Source organism: Coloeus monedula (genome assembly GCF_965178545.1).
Source record: "Coloeus monedula genome assembly, chromosome: 12".
Taxonomy (NCBI): Eukaryota; Metazoa; Chordata; class Aves; order Passeriformes; family Corvidae; genus Coloeus; species Coloeus monedula.
In genome coordinates this window covers 1,635,058-1,651,438 of record NC_138792.1, presented here as the reverse complement: position 1 = coordinate 1,651,438, position 16,381 = coordinate 1,635,058, and the positions used below count along the sequence as shown (strand labels likewise).

General features: G+C 58.6%; 2 protein-coding genes across 3 annotated transcripts; both read right to left on the bottom strand.

The window, feature by feature from the left end:
* Positions 1 to 1,344: 1,344 nt before the first annotated feature.
* AMER1 (APC membrane recruitment protein 1) lies at positions 1,345 to 6,533 on the bottom strand. The gene is made up of 2 exons (XM_082289414.1): positions 6,435 to 6,533; positions 1,345 to 4,725 (listed from the first exon to the last, which is right to left on the bottom strand). Exon 2 carries the CDS (start codon positions 4,635 to 4,637, stop codon positions 1,431 to 1,433), a length of 3,207 nt encoding a protein of 1,068 aa, XP_082145540.1. The 5' UTR covers positions 4,638 to 4,725; positions 6,435 to 6,533; the 3' UTR covers positions 1,345 to 1,430.
* A 1,528-nt stretch (positions 6,534 to 8,061) lies between these two features.
* On the bottom strand, positions 8,062 to 12,360 carry ASB12 (ankyrin repeat and SOCS box containing 12). 2 transcript variants are annotated; one of them, XM_082289680.1, is made up of 3 exons: positions 12,212 to 12,360; positions 9,775 to 10,492; positions 8,062 to 8,972 (listed from the first exon to the last, which is right to left on the bottom strand). In XM_082289680.1, the coding sequence occupies exons 2-3, from the start codon at positions 10,455 to 10,457 to the stop codon at positions 8,579 to 8,581; spliced, it is 1,077 nt and encodes a 358-aa protein (XP_082145806.1). In that variant the 5' UTR covers positions 10,458 to 10,492; positions 12,212 to 12,360; the 3' UTR covers positions 8,062 to 8,578. The 2 variants fall into 2 exon arrangements, with proteins under 2 accessions (XP_082145806.1, XP_082145807.1); XM_082289681.1 differs by having other exon boundaries at positions 8,709 to 8,972; positions 9,647 to 10,492.
* Positions 12,361 to 16,381: the final 4,021 nt, after the last annotated feature.

Genomic DNA, 16,381 nt, shown 5'->3' with positions numbered 1-16,381 from the left:
GACCCAGGCAGAGCCATCCCTCACTCCACAAATGTGGTAAAACTCTGCTATTTCCACTTTGGGATGATTTTTCTGAATGCTACAAACTCTGCTGCAAAGTAAAATAGAAAAAGGGCAATGGGGGGGGGAAACAAAAATCACTGGTAATGGAATTCAATCAGAACACAGAGCTTGGGCAGGACACAAAGCAGCTTTGTGTCACAGATTGGAGGTTTGGGATCACAGAGGACAGGGGGGATCAGCAGGCTGGAACAGATGTCACAGGAGCTTGTAGGGTCCCCTCAGCCTGTGTCCCTCCTCCACATTCCTTCCAAGATGCAAAAAATCCCAAACCTCCAGCAACTCCCAGTTTTTTTGTTCCCTCCAGTCAGGAGGAGGAAGCTGTGAAGCCCAAGGTAGCTGCGGTCCATCCCGAATTCCAACGAACACAAAACTTTGCTCCTGTGGGTTTATGCAAAGAAAACAACCATAAAATAATAAAATTAAATTAAAAAGCCACAAAGCTTCCTTCTGAGAAAGTAACAGCATCTGCCACTTCACAGCTACAGGCACAATGCAAATTTAGCTTATTTCAAAGGCCTCATCCCTGCCCCCACGGCCCTGGAGAGGCCAGGAGCCCAGGACAAAGCACGGGAAAGGTTTCCACCAGGAATTCTGCACTGTGAAGACCACAACAAAGAAGGGACCAACACTTTGTTCTTCAAAGGGATACCATGGACAGCACATCTCGCTGAGCAAACTCAAACTAGACCTGGAGAACGTTATCAGCACGCACACAAAAGCTCCTGCTTTCCTTTGGGGCAAGGAAAAAACCAAATAAATAAAAACGTTGCTACAAAGTTCCCCTTTCCAGCTGCCTCGCCCCGTCCTCGCTCTGGAACAAGCGGCACCCTTCCTCCCAGCTCCCCAGACTGAGCCTGAGGTGGAAGACATTCAAAGTGAGTCTGAACCAAAACATTTCACCAAAAAGAGGAAAACAGCCCCATTTCCCTCAAAAGTCTGCCCAAGGCTTGTTCCCTCAGCCCCAATCCTGCGCAAACCCCAACCTGCCACACCAGCGACGGGTCCATCCCCAGCTTCTGCTGGGGGCTGCTGCTGGACTTGGCACTGGAAAGGGCTGGAGAACCAGAAAGTGCCTCAGTGGTGATGGAGGAATCCTGAAGGCAGCTCCAAACCCCGCCAGAGCATCCGCAGGGGTGAGGCCATGGATGGCTGCAGGAGAGGAGCATCAGCCCAGCTCAAATAAAGTCCCCCCAAAACTGCTCCCGGTTTCCTCCCTCCCTGCCCTTTACCCCCACTTCAGCCCTGCCCAGAGCAGCCTCAGCATGGTGACACGGTGACATTCCTGCAGCCCCATGGCTTGGTGACACGGTGACATGGTGACATTCCTGGAGATACTCGGCCTTGGTGACGTGGTGACATTCCTGCAGCTACTCGGCATCGGTGACACTGAGCACAGCACTGCGGCAGCCGCCGTGCCCCGGGGTGGCCCTGCCCTTGAGGGGCTCGGGGCAGCGCTCCGGGCCCTCGGTGTCCCCGCTGCTCCCACTGGGATGCTGTGGCACGCCCTGGGCGATGCCCACGGGTTTGCCCTTGGCGCGGTGCTCCGGGGAGCAGGTGAAGGTGAAGCTCGGGGGCAGCTCGGCTTCTCCCAGGGGTAACAAGCGGGACAGCTTGGGGACGTCCCCGTGGTACCGGTAGGACCCAGCCGCCTCCCAGCCCCACCTGGTCTCCAGCTGCAGGGGGAGGTTGGAGGGCCGCAGCGGGTGCCTGCTCAGCTCTGGATCTTGGGGCCGCCTCTGCGGAGCCTCTCCGGTGCCACCCCGGGAGAGAGGCAGGAAAGGGGACTCGGTGTCTGGCGGCTCCGATGGCTCCCAGATGCTCTCCACGGCGCCGGCCGGGACGAAGCCCCAGAGCTCCATCCCGCCAGGAGCCGTGTCGGTGCCGGGCTGGAGGTGCCGCAGGCCCGGCCAGCTTGAGCCGCCCTCGGGAGCCACCAGCTCGCCCTCCTCCTTGCTCCTGCTCCTCCTGGCTCCAGCAGAGTCCTTCCTGCTGGCCTCACGCCTGGCCCAGAGCCGGCAGGGCTGGGGGCCGCTCCGGGCGCCCTGCGGCTCGGCCAGCTCGAACTCCAGGCTCTCCGTGTCCAGCGAGCGGCTCCTCCGGTCCACGGAGAGCGGCGCGGGCATGGAGGGGCTCAGCCCGTGCAGGCGCAGGTGGCGGGGCAGGCTGGCCACCCCCCAGTTGCAGCTCTGGAAGGAGCCCGGGGAGAAGCCCGGGGACATTCTCTCGTCACATTCAGCCAAAGACTCTTTCTGTCCGTAGCTGTCGTCGAAGGCCTCGGCGATGTCCTCGCCCGCGGTCAGCTCCGGGTGCTGCTCGCACTCCCCTTCCCCGTCCTGCTCCACATCCACCACGTCAAAGGTGACCATGGTGGGGAGGGCAGGGAGGTTCTGGGTGAAGGACGAGCTGGAGGCCGAGCTCCCCAGGCTCTCGGAGAGGCTGGAGAAGAGGGTCCCGCTGCTGGCGAACTCCACCAGAGCCTGCGAGAAGCTCACGGCGTGCTCAGGCTCACTGCCCACCTGGGGCTCGCCGGAGCTGGGCTCTGCTCCACCACTGCGCTCCTGCTCCGGGAGCCTGAACCCAGGGAACATCCCTGCCTTGGCTGGGGCCACGCTGCCGTGGATGGAGTCCCCAAACATCCCACAGTCCAGGTCTGCGTTGAACCCCGGGTTGTTCTTTGTGAGCTGAGTAAGGCAACTTCCAGGGGCTTTTTGGCTGTTGTAACAGTTTTCCGGACACAGAGTCCCTGGAAAATCCCTCCACTCTGGATTTTCAGCCCTAGCCACTGCAACCCCACCGTTGACAGCCTGGGTCGGGGTGTGCGAGGCCACCTGCTCGCTCCCAAGGCCACTCTGACTCTTGCCAATGGAGCCAGCTGCTCTACTTTTACATTCAATGCACTGCTTTTCCCGGGGACACTTCTCCTTGCTGGACACATCCAGGCGCTTCAGGACCGGCTCCCTCTGCAGCTCCCAGTACAGCAGCTCCTTCTGAATGGCTGCAAGCCCCTCTTCTTCGGCTTCCATCAGCCCTCTTTTCTGATCCATCATCTGCTGGATCAGGCTCTTCTCTGCAGGGAGGCAGAAGTCCATGAAGTAGCTGAAGATGCCCTGGCGTGGGACTTTGCCCTCGAACAGGGATTCCTCCCCGTGAGAGGGGCTCATCAGGGCGTCAAACTCATAAAGTGCATCTCCGCTGTAGCTGTCCCGGGGCAGTCGGTCCTTCTTGAGCTCCTCTCCAGCCTCATCCTCCGGCCCTGGCGTGGTGGAGTCGTAATACCCCTCGTCACTGTTCGGGGCAGACTCCTGCTGGTCACTCTGGGGCGTCAGGAGGTCAACGCCGTCCATGGCATCCCCCATGTAGGGGTGGGCATCGGCCTCGTGCGAGGCGTGCGTCTCCAGGCTGCTGCTTGACACCTGGGCCCCGTAGCTCCTGTCCCCTGGCACGCCGCTGTCCCACACCTGGTGCAGGTACTCCTCAGCCTCCTCAGGGATGGCCATCTCCTCGCCACCACCCTGGTATGTGACCAGGCAGGAGCTGCGTTTGGTGGCGTCTCGGCTGCGCTCCACCGAGATGCTGCTCTCAGCGATGTCAGGCTCGGCGATGTCGTCCCCGCACCCTGTCAGGGAGTCGAAGCTCTTCAGGGAGGTGACGTCGTCCAGGATGAGGCTCAGCAGGTCCCCGGAGTGCAGGCAGGGAGGCTCGTTGTCCATGAAGTCAGGGTGGAAGGCCAGCAGCAAACTCTCACGGTCAAACTCAGCGCAGGCAGCAGTCTCCGCCTCTGATTTTGTATCTGGAACGTCCCCATTCCCTGGCACGGCCATCGTGTCACCCTCAGAGCTGCCTCCATCGGCCACGGGGCAAGCAGGCTCAGTGGCCTCACCACAGCTGGGGTCACCCCCTGAGCCCCCCGGGCAGGCCGTGGCCTCAGGGACCGGCCCTGCTCCCCTGCCCTCTGCGGCCCCTTGGCTCTCCACTGCCATTCCAGGAGCATTCCCGGCCTCCTCCGTGTCCCCGTTCCACTCGGGGAGCTCTGCCTTCTCACTCTCGGCAGCCTTGCTCTTCCGGTGGCGCCGGATGCTGTTAAAGAATCCTTTCAGCCCTTTTTTGGGTCTGGGGAAAGAGGATTTCTCCCCGTTGGGCTTTTTGTCACAGCCCTCAATACTGCCGGGGGGAGAGCTGTCCTGCTGGCCCAAATCCCCCCTGGCACCAGAGTCCACAGCCAGCTGAGCGCTGCGGGAGCTGGGCAGCGGGCCGGGATGCCCATCCCTGCTGCCCTCCGAGGGGCTGTCCGGCTGTGTGCCACTGCCCTTGTCACAGGCAGCACTGCTCAGCCCGTCGTGGGTCTTGCACTTGCTGAGCCCCTTCTTGCCGCGGCCGCCGAAGAAGCTGGGCAGGGTGCAGATGCTGCGCTTGCCCCCGAACAGCTTGAAGGCCGTTTTCCTCAGCTTGCCGGGGGGCGGCTGCTGCGGCTCCGCTGTCAGCACCGAGCCGTTGGCGCTGTCGGCAGGGGCGTCCCCGCCCTCCTCCCGCCGCTGGTCCCCTCCGTCCCGCTCCTCCGGGCTGCCCGTTTCCATGGCAGCGGGGCGGGTTTGGATCTAGCTGGAAGCGGCGGCTTTGGGAGCGCGGCGCTCCGGGAGCAGGGGTGGACACATCACCGCCGACCTGAGGCACAGGGAAAGAGCAGAGGTGAGGACACGGCAGCGCAAGGGGCAGAGCTGAAGGCACCGGGGTCTCAGGGCTCCATCACCAGCTGCAGGAGCCTCCAAGATCTCTCTCCACTTCCAAAATCCAGGCACCAAAATGTCGCTTAAATTTACCAGTCTGCCAGAGCAGGAAAACCACTCATCTCCATTGGGTAGAACCTCTGGGGACAGGCAGGTCTGACCCCTGCACCTCCACGCTCCAAACCCTTCAGCTTCCCAGATTTTTCGTCTCCAGGGTGATCAGGTTTGGCTACCTTTAAGTGAGAGCTAGCACCTCCCAAACCCCCTCCCAGCCCTAATGCCAGGCTCCAAAGAGCATCCTGAGGGAGGCCAAACGAGGACACAGCCCTCCCTACGCACGTGTCCAGGGAAAAACCACTTTGGTTACTGCCCTGGCTTTTTTTTAATAGAAGATTTCACTTGTTTTTAAAATAATCTGTCCAGCGAGAGAGAATCGCATTAAAAACACCCACTGTGAACCCCCTGATCAGATTATCCCGGAAGCAGAGAGGTAGGTTTGAAATTTGACCCTGGATTGCTGTCAGGAACAGGAGAAATAAAACAATTATAATCATGTTTCTTTTGCAGAGGTGAGAGTAGAAAAATTAAATGCAATAAAATCCTAATGTGCTCCCAAGCTGTAACGCCCCAGGCTGAGCTCTGACTGACAGGAGGCCAGGAAACCTTCCCCAGGTGTTTAGCCAGAGATCCCAAATTAAAAATACATCCAAACGATTATCTCTGCTCCTGCAACCCCACAGCAAACCCGCAATTCCAGGTCTATTTTTATTCCTCAGTTCTGCGTTGCTTCGCCTCTATATTGATCTGACAGTCACTGCCCACAGCGCAGTTGGAACTGGACGGGCTTTAAGGTCCCTCCCAACCCAACCCATTCCATGATTCTGGAATTCTGGGATTGCTGATAACCCCTCACGTTCACCTGTCCCGCTGGAGGCAGCAGCTGGGGCGTAGCCGGCTGGCACAGCCACCTCCCCACCGGCAAACTGGGCTTTTCCAGCTCTGCCAGAGCCCACCACGAGTCCCAGGTGTCTCCAAAGCCTCTGGAGAGACCTGGATAGGGGGGCCTGGGAGAAACCCCCACACCTGGATCTGTGCGGGGCTGCTGGAAAATTATGGGGTGAAGCCCCCAAACCTGCACCTGGACAGGGGCTGCTGGAAAACAGCCGGGGAAGGGCATGAGGCAGAGCCAGGATTTCAAAAATTCCTTTTGGGAATCATTTCTCTCCAGCTCCACGTCAGCACCGGCACTGCTGCGGAGGGGAGGCTGGAGAAGAATAAAAATGAAATAAATAAAAATGAAATGAAGAGAAATAAAGAGCACCGAGGGCAAAGAGCCACGACCAATAAATCACGGAAAATAAGGTTTAAAAGCAACAAAAAGCAGCACCGTAACAATGAAATGCAGCGTTTCACCCGCAGGGGTGACCCTCAGGGACCCCCGGCCCGCCCATCCCCGCACGGGGACGCTCCCCCAGCCCGGCCCTCCCCGCTCCCCCCGCCGCGCTCCCAAACTTTCGGGAGGATCCGGGAAAACGCGAGGGGCGGGGGGGGGGGGGGGGAAGGGGGGGTCGGGCCCGGCCGTGGGGAAGCGGCGCGGCGGGCGCGGGGAGCGGCGGCCCCGGGCCCGGCCCTGTGCCCAGCACTTACCGGCGGGGGCGGCGGCACCGCGGCACCCCCGGGACCCCCGGCCCCGGCCCAGCCCTCAGGCCGCGCGAGGGGCGCGGGGCCGCGGGTCCGCCCGGCGCGGGCGGCAGGGGCGGCGCCGCGTGACGGGCGGGGCGGGGCCTCACGGGCGGGGCGCGGTGATTGACGGGGCGCGGCCGCCGCCGGCGGAGGAGGGGCGTGGCCTCTGCGTGAGGGCGCGGCCTCCACACCGGGCTCGCCGTACCGGGGCGCGGCCGCTGGGCGCGGTCTCCGCCGTGTCCGCCCACGGGGCCCTCCCACGGGGTCCTCCCCGGTGGCCCGGGGCGATCGGGGGAGCCCGGGTGGCGGGGTGGGCGTGGCCTCGTGGGCCGTCCCCGCGTTTGGGGGCGCGGCCTCGTTCTGGGTATGATTGACAAGGGGGCGTGGCCAGTGCTGCGCGTCCCGTGAGTGGGCGTGGCCGTGGGGCGGGGGCGTGGCCGTGGGGCGGGACACGGGGGGACACGGGCACGGACACGGACACGGGCACGGACACGGACACGGACACAGACACGGGTGGGGGGAGCGGGGTCTGTGACACTGCCGGGGGTCAGCGGGGGTGATGCCGGGGGGCGGTGGCGTGGCCACCCCCGCGTGACGCCGCGTGTTTGCCGTGGGACACCTCCCCGCGTGTGCCGTGTCACCCACGGCCACTGCCAGCCACCCACCCACCCGCCGCACACCTGCTCACACCCACAGTCACACACCCCCCTGAGCAGCCCGGCAGTGAAGACCCGTCCCCATTTTGGGGACTCCCAAATGCCAAAAGCGCCTCAATCCCCACATGAGTGTGACAGCAAGGACGCCGCGAGTGGGGATCGCACCAGAGCGTGGCAAAGTCCCCGCGGGGCGGCCTCTCCCAGTCCGCATCTCCCGCTGTGCTCCCGATGGTGGCTGGGTGCGGAGGGAAGTGGCACCCGTGTCGTCATTCCCGTGGAGCAATTCCCAGCGCCTTGTCCAGGCTGCTTCCAAGCCCTAATGCTCCCCTTGGGAGAGGCCCCACAGCCTAATTAATAGATGCTGATTAATAGATCCCACAGCCCCTGCCACAAGCCCATAAATCCTGCAGGAAGGTGCCTGTGTTTGGCCAAGAGTGACCCTTGGAGCTGCTGACACAGAGCTCTGCCCCCGTGCCTCGGCCTGGGAGCATTTCCGTCTGGGATTCCACGGGGCAGGATGGAATGAACCACGGGACACGTTCTGCTGCATCCCAAAAGTGGTCCAGAGCATCACCTGCGGGTGGGCGCTGAGCTGCTGAGGAGCAGTGGGATTTATCCATCAGCTCCTGGCTGTGGGAAGAGGCAGGAAGGCACCTCCAGCCCCCACGGCAAGGGTGATCCCAGTGTCCAAGGCAGGAGAGATGCAGGGACCCAAAGGTGATGCTGCGATGCCCCACTCCAGGCTGAAATTCCCCATCTGCAGCGATTCCCTGCGTCCCTTCCCAGCAATCCTGGCAGGGCTGCTGAGCTCTCCCAAACACAGGACATCTCACCAGACAGGCCACAACAGCTTAAAACCAATAATAGAATACTTTTAATTCAACCCCCAACCCTGCCCAATCCCAAAGGACCCTCATCCACGACATGAAGCACTTTTGAGGTGAGAAGACAATGTTTAGGGTCAGAGCTGGGACAGGAAGATGAGTGGGGACGTTGGGACTCTGGATATGTCTCCCAGCCCCTGCCTGTGCTGCCACTGGGGTGGGCACACACGGCTGGGGCCAGCCCCAATCCTGCCTCCCACGTGGAGGAGGCACTTGGGAACTTCTCTGGGAGTCGTGGAATCATGAGGGACCTTAAAGCCCATCCAGTGCCACCCCTGCCATGGGCAGGGACACCTTCCACTGTCCCAGGTTGCTCCAACTTGGCCTGGGACACTTCCAGGGGTCCAGGGGCAGCCAGAGCTTCTCTGGGCTCCCTGTGCCAGGGCCTGCCCACCCTGGGAAAGGGGGTTCAGAGACAGCCAAGGCCACGCTATGAGGGAACCCACAGACACCGGGGGGGCCTGGTCCTGTCCCCAGGAAGGGATGAGGGAAAAGCTCCTCTCCCTCTGCCCTCCACACCCTTTCCCAGCCCATTCTCCAAGCAACACCACCTAAAGGTGTAAATCCCTCAGTAAAGAGGCAAACCCAGGGAAATCAAATCCTGCTTTATCCTCGCTTTGCTCCAAACCAGGAGCTGAGGTGTCCTGTTCTCTCCCCCTTCCCAGCTTTCCACACAGGCACCGCTTTCTGGAGACAGCTCGACAGCAAAAATGAACTCGTGACCACAAATTTCCAGCGGTGTCACAGATCTCAGGGATTCGCTGCCAGGGGTCGGAGCAGGTTTTAACTGGGGTGCTCGGAGTCGTGTCCCTGAGGGCAGGCTGGGAATCACGGCTGGTGCTGGAGGTATTTGGCCAGGACTGTTGGGATCTCCAGCTCTCCGAGGGCAGCCGGGCGGCCAGGCTGCTTCAGGAGACGCCTCATGGCCAGCCGGGATTGGGACAGCAGGGATTTGGGATGAGCTGTGGAAGGAAAGTCACACGGTCACCTTCAAGACACACAACCCTGCTGCCCTCCAACCCGGTGTTATCCAAAGGAAAGGACATGGATTGACCAAACCAGACAGGGTTGGGACTAAATGATCTTTAAGGTCCCTTCCAACCCAAACCATTCCATGATCCTGTGAAAACTCAACCTCGGGGCTGGGGCTGTGGCTGTGGACTCGGGCAAAAGCCCCCACAGGAGCTGGGCATGGCGAGGAAATATTTCATCCCCACATGGAAATAAGTGCAGGATTTCAGACTTGGGCAGTACAGGAGAGCCCAAACTGAGCAGCAGAAAGGAGAGGAAGAGTGAAAAGCAGCCTGTAACCCAATGAGTGAGTGGAAACCCAGGCTGTGGGAATCATGGAATCACAGAATGGGTTGGGTTGGAAGGGACCCTAAAGATCATCTTATTCCACGAGCAAGGACACCTTCCACTATCCCAGGATGCTCCAAGCCCCATCCAACCTGGCCTGGGACACTTCCAGGGATCGAGAGCAGGGCTGGGATGGCCACAGACCCACACAGCCCAGCAATGCTGCAAGGGGAACTGAGGCTGAAGGAAAACCTGGGTAGGGCTCTTGGGAAGCAGAGGGAGAGGGAATCAGAGCCAAGCTGTGCCCATTCCATCCCGGAGCACGCAGCCACATCACCTCTGGCCTGCAGCAGCAGCTCCAGCCCCTCGCTGCGCGGGGCCGCCCCGTCCCGGGGAAGGTTGGGCAGGTACACGTTGGCCCCGAAGTCGATGAGCAGCCTGATGAAGTCGCTGTGGCAGCCGTACCTCAGGCACGTCTCCAGCAGGGTCTTGGGCTCGCGGATCTGGGCCAGGACACCCTGCTCGGTGCAGTTGTAGTCGGGGTCGGCACCGTGAAGCAGCAGCAGGCGGAAGCACTCGAGGTGCCCGTAGGTGGCCGCCAGGTACAGGGGCCCCGAGCAGGCCACCGAGTTGGCCGCCCACTCGGGCAGCCGGGCCTGGACGTTGGCCTCGGCGCCGTGCTCCAGCAGCTGCCGCAGGATGTCCACGTGGCCGTCCCTGGCGGCCAGCAGCAGCGGCGAGCAGTTGTTGTAGACGCTGCCCACGGGGCTGGCGCCGGCCTCCAGCAGCACCCGCACGCACTCGCGGTGCCCGTTGCTGACCGCCACGAAGAGCGGGGTCTGAGCCTTCACGTCCAGGCTGTCCACCTCGGCCCCGTGGGCCAGCAGCACCCGCAGGCTCCGCACGCAGCCCCAGGTGGCCGCCAGGCGCAGGGGGGTGCTGGGGACACCCCAGCCGCTCCTGCGGTTGATGAGCCTCTTGTACCTGTCCTGGGACAGGAGCCTGTCCAGGGTTTCGTGATCGTCCTCGCACACGGCCCGGCTCAGCTCCTCGCTCTCCCCGCTGTCCTCTTCGTCATCCCTGGGCTGCAGCAGGGAGAACATTTTGTTGATGTCCATGAGGCTCATTTTGTCGGGTCTGTGCTCCATGTGCCGCTTTCATGGTAAAGGATGAGGGCAGAGATCTACAGGACAGCAAAACCAGCACCACCCCTGGGTTAGAAGCAGCCCCTGACACCAACAGCTGCATTTTAGTGTAAGGTTATACCCAGCATAAGGAAGATTCTCCAAAAAATGGACAAAGAACATTGGATGAGGATGCTGCTGATGTGCTCATGGCCCTGGCACCACAGTGGGGGAATCCACGTAGGCAAAGGGCTGAGGGAAAAATGGAGCTCAGTGTTGTAGTGGGTATGTGGATCATGATCCCAAAATCCTGGAATGGTTTCGGTTGGAAGGACCTTAAAGTCCATCCCATTCCACCCCTGCCATGGGCAGGGACACCTTCCACGATCCCAGGTGCTCCAAGCCTCATCCAGTCTGGCCTTGGGCACTGCCAGGGATCCAGGGGCAGCCCCAGCTGCTCTGGGCACCCTGTGCCAGGGCCTGCCCACCCTCCCAGGGAACAATTCCTGCCCAATCTCCCATCCAGCCCTGCCCTCTGGCACTGGGAAGCCATTCCCTGGGTCCTGTCCCTCCATGCCTTGTCCCCAGTCCCTCTGCAGCTCTCCTGGAGCCCCTTTAGGCCCTGCCAGGGGCTCTGAGCTCTCCCTGGAGCCTTCCCTTCTCCAGGTGAACATTCCCTGGCTCCAGAGGGGCTCCAGCCCTGGGAGCAGCTCCGGGGCCTCCTCTGGACTGGCTCCAACAGCTCCACATCCTTGTGAGGGATGGATCCAGTGAGGGATTCGGGGGGAGGAAGGCTGGGAATGCCGAGCTGATCACACCGGGTGGGACTGAACCCTGGCAGCTTTGCTGGGCTCTGGCCACAGGATGTGGCCTCAGGGGCCGAGGGACAGCGGGGCCAGGGATGGGATGTCCCGGCTGGCACCTGAGCAGCTGGAAACGCTCGGGATGGGCAGAGGAATTTCTCGGCAGCCCTGAGGCATCTCGGGTTTCCTTGGGAGAGGCGGCGGAGGCAGAGCTGGGTCTGACCTGCCCGGGGAGGAGCCAAGGCGCTGCACGGAGCAATTAATTAGCAAAGGAAACAGTTAATTAGCCGAGGAGCTGCACGGAGCGATTGGCCTCGTTCCGCACCTGAGCCCGTCGGTGCCGGGGCAGCCACGGGGGACCCGTCCCACATCAGCCACGGGGACACGGCCACCAGCACAGCCGGGGGCACCGGGACACGGCTGACGGCAGCCCCATTTATAGAGAAATGGGGAAATTCTAACGCTGCTGCTCTTCATTCGACACTGCTAATGAGCTTTGGGATCACCCCACCCACATGGATAAGGGGGTGGGGGGGTTATTGCAGATTTGAGTCCAAAAGACAGTTATGTTCCCAGTTATATCCCAAGGAAATGGTGTGGAAAAGTGAAAGAGCAGCTGTAACAGTTCCTGAACACACAAATGGCATCTCCAAAGGGAGGTTCCTTGGTTGGCCTGAGCTCTTGTGTGGGGACCTGAGGGAGGTTCCTCAGCCAGAAGAACCCAAAGCAAAATTCATGGGTTCACGAAATGGTTTTTGGCTTGGAAGAGAACTTAAAGCTCATCTCATCCCACGCCTGCCATGGGCAGGGACACCTTCCACTGTCCCAGGCTGCTCCAAGCTCCATCCAGCCTGGCCTTGGGCACTTCCAGAGCCCCAAAAAGAGGCTGTGACAGAGCACACAGAGCACACATTTGTCCCTCTGGGTCCCAGTTCCCTTCCCTCGCCCGCCCAGGTCCCGGTGCTGCCGCCTTACCTGGGGCGTGGGCGATGCTCAGAGCCCCTGAGGTCTGGGGGATCCCATGGGGAGTCCTCCCGTGGTTTAACCCAAAAATGAGGAGTGAAGGAGAGGATCTGGCAGGGCTGGGATGGACAGGGCTGTGTGGGGCCGGAGCTGTGGAGCTCACAGCTGAAATGCCATGGCGGGACCAGGACGGGGCTAATTTTAGCCCCTCTGGGGTTTTATCTTACTACTTCCATTCTTGGAAAGCTCCCCCTGGGTAAATATAGAGAGGGCACAGGGGTGGGGGGAGGCTGGGACAGGTGCTGGAGGCTGCTCGACCCCTCTGGGCACACACAAAGCTTTTTCTCCACTGTTTCCTCGCAGAAATCGCAGGGAACGGGGCGGTTTGGGGTCCCTGCCAGGGCAGCACCGGCCTCTACCTCACCTTGGCTGCTGCCAGGCACTCAAATTCCCTCTCAACCCCTCTCCTGCGCTCCTTCCCCTTTTCAGAGTGACACAAATGGCCATTTGCAACCTCTGAAATCATTTATTGAACACCAGAAGGACAAAAGGTGCTGAAGATGGTCTGGATTTTCTCCTTGAGCAGCTCTTGGCTGCACCTGCCAGGAGGAACCACAGCCAGGCTTCCCAGAGCTAAACAGGACCCAGGCAGGCAGGAAACCTCCCAGGGCAAACAAAAGGAGTGGGGAGCAGCACCGGGGCCTTATCCAAAGCTGTCAGCTGGGAAGTGCAATCCTATTTTATCCAGCTCCCTTTAAACCTTTCCAAACTCCTCGGTGGTGGAGCAGGAATGGGCTGGCGGTTTGAGGCAGCCTTATCACGGTAAGAGATAACAACAGAGACCCAAATTATCCAGCAGGAAAATCCCCACTGCTGCGAGAAGTGAGAGCAGGGTGCTCTGTGAAACGTGTGCTGTCCCTGTGTCACCAGCACAGTCCTGGGTTGGAGCCTCCCCATGGAAAGCCTGGAATGCAGGAAAACGGTCAATATTGATTGGGTTTTGACTTTTGGCTTCCTCAGAGTTTCCCTCTTCAAATTCAGTCAAAAAGAGATTATTGCTTCACAAAGGTCAGTTCCCCAAAGGCAGCAGCAGGAATGGAACGGTGGAGGTGGATGAACCCTGGAGCAGGAGTGGGGAGTTCGGGGTTATTTTCACTGAGAGTCAGGAAGCTGCGACCACAACGGGGGTGCTGCAGCTGCAAAAGCCAAGCCTGGCTGGAAAGCCCTTCCACGAAACACAGAAATCAAAGCAGCCATTAAAAAGAAAGAGTGTTACAAAGGGAAAAAAGGGAATGCAGACAACAGAAGTGTTAGAAAATGTGAAATGTAGGAAACTTGGAGATGAAAGGGAAATCCTTGGATGGCAAATTAATGATAAACTGCTTATTCTTTTGTTGTTGCTGCTGCTGCTTAGTTGTTTACCAAAGAAGATCTTAGGAACAAGAGCAGCTCTGTGGTGAGGAGCAGATTAAACCCAGTCCTAACGAGGCGAACCCGAGAACCCCCCTGCTGGAATCCCACAGGGACACGCTCCTGGAGCTCCCGCTGCAGGAGCCTGTTCCTTACATCCCGTTGGGGCATTTCCAGCAGCAGAGCCAGATGAACCCCACCAGGAGCCCAGGGAGCGGTGGCAGACCAGCCTGACCCTTTTGGGATAAGCTTCCCAATGCTTCGAACTCCAGGGAAGGACGAGGAGTCGGGAAAAGCTTCCACCTTCTGCCTGAGCTCAGGGCCCGAGCCAGGGACTGACCCGGCCTCTGCTCTGGAGGAAGCAGCTCCTGATCAGCTCCCTGTTAATTGGGGAAGAATTAGAGGGCAGAAAGGTATTTAATGCCAGTCAATGAGGTTTTTTGGGAAGGTAAATCCTGCCCAAAGTTGCTTCCATTAAAGAGATTATCGTTATTAACGCAGCTGAAGGGAGCTAATGAGCTTGTGGATTTAGCAGTGCTAAGCACTTAAAAGTTGAGAGCCAAACAGTCCCAAATAAATGATTTTGCAGGGATTAGGGATTTACTAACAGTGCTCAAGGTCGGGAAAGCAGATCTGGGGAGTGGGGCTGTTGTGCCTCCTGCCTTTGGGCCAGGAGTCACTGCCCCAGCACAACTCTGCGCTCTGGAATTGCCCTCTGTGCCATCCCATCTGCTCCCAGCATTCCAAAACTCAGCCCTGGGGGTTCTCCCTGCTCACCACGCAGCGTGGAGTGGCTCCAGCAGCACCGGGATCCAGGTGTTATCCAGGAATCACCCAGGAGAGGGCAGGGACGGCAGCTCAGCATCCCTTGGCTGCACCGCACGTCCCTCCCAGGGCCGTGCTGATGGGAATTCCCAATTTGTCTGGGGAATCAACCCTCAAAAGACGGGCTTAGGAAGGAAGGAGGAATCCAGCACTGTTTCTTCTCCTCCATGAGTCATTCCTTGAGGAATTTTGGCACTATTGGAACCCACAGGAGTTCAGCTCTCTGCTTCCACTGCCTTTGGGGAGCCCCTTCCCTTTTGGAAAACGGGATAAAAGGATGGTGTGGGTTGGGAGGAACCTTAAAATCCCTCCTCTCCCACCCCCTGCCATGGGCAGGGACACCTCCCACTCTCCCAGGCTGCTCCAAGCCCCATCCAGCCTGGCCTGGGACACTTTCAGGGATCCAGGAGCAGCATCCCATAACTCTGCAGGTCCATCCCTGGGGTTTTTGGTTATTTATAGATTTTTATCAATTCCATTCACACTGCATCCCTTCCCTCTCTGCCACAGCTCCAAGATCTGTTGTTGAGGGAAAGGTTTTGTATCCCCCCATCCTCTCCATGCCCCCAAAGGGAAGGAAAACACAAATTCCAGGAGAACACCGGAATCCGTGAGCTGCTTGCAGGCAGGAGAAACTCCAAGTACCCCACCTTTTGTCTAAATTCCCCCCAAATTAAATTGCAGTTTTATCAATCCTAGCCAGTGTTAATGCTAATAATCCAATTAAATGCAAGGCGAGTCTAATTGAGTAAATGAAGGATTTCACTGGCAGCACTAAGAACATTTAAAATTAGCAAGAAGCCTGTGAAACACCCAGGGACTGAGGATACCCCAGTGCCAGGCCCATTTTATTGCCTTCAAGCATAGAAAATACCCATTTTTAAGGTGGAAAATCTTCATCAGGGGCCGGCTAATGGGTCTGGAGTCTGTTCCCAGCATTCACAGGGAAGTTTTGTACCTGGAATCTCCCTCCTGAGCATCTTCCCATCTCAGCTGAATTTGTCTGCACTTCAAAAATTTAACACCTCTCTATCCATGATGAAAAAGAATGGGATAAAGGAGGATTTTTCCAGGACACCATCAGCAGTTGGGCTGTGGGTTCTTCACTCTGAACCCATCAGAAAAAAACCTCTTCACTGGACTCACAAAGGTTGGACTCAGCTCCTTCCAGAAGCTCTGGTTGCTCCTCAGAAAGCTTTGGAAGCCAGCCTGGAGACAGCTGTGGCCAGGTGAGTGAGGGACAGACAGCTCTCCAGGAGCAAGGAAACACTGAGGAGATACTTGGGTTTAATATAGAAAGGAAAATCTAAATAAAACCCCTTCCAGAGCAGCACAGTTTGCAGAAGACACCAAGATTTAACACAGTTCCATTGTTAGATTCCTTTTTTCCATGGGTTAGATTCCTTTTTCCCCCCGTAGTTATATTCCTTTTTTTCCATTGGTTATGTGCCTTTTTGGGTTGTTTTTAAGACCCTGCACCTCTCCAAATCAAAGGTATCACCCCATTTCTGTGCTGTGGAGGGGAAGTGGCTCCAGACTCACTTTATTAATTAATATCCTTTCACTGACTTCACCTTTCCAAGTTTTTCTGAGTTAATTCCCAATAAACAGAGCAGCCAGTTCCTTTAAAAAGGCAAGGGGTTTATTTGTGTAGGGAATAAAAATACCTGCAATCCAAGTGAGACTCCGTGGGACAAACACAGAGAACAGACACAATTCTCCTCTAGACAAGACAGGGTTCAAGCAGTGCAGGGACTGAACTGCCCCTCAGGGGCACATTCCAAACGGGGCTTCATCCCCCACAAATGTCCCTCACCAGTGACACAGACAAAAACAGCAACAGGGACATTCCCAGCCAGCACTACACACGGTTTTAGGGACATTCCTACAAGGATCAGCTTGGGGATGACAAGGAAAATCCAGCTGGAAGATGGGATCCAGTGCTGA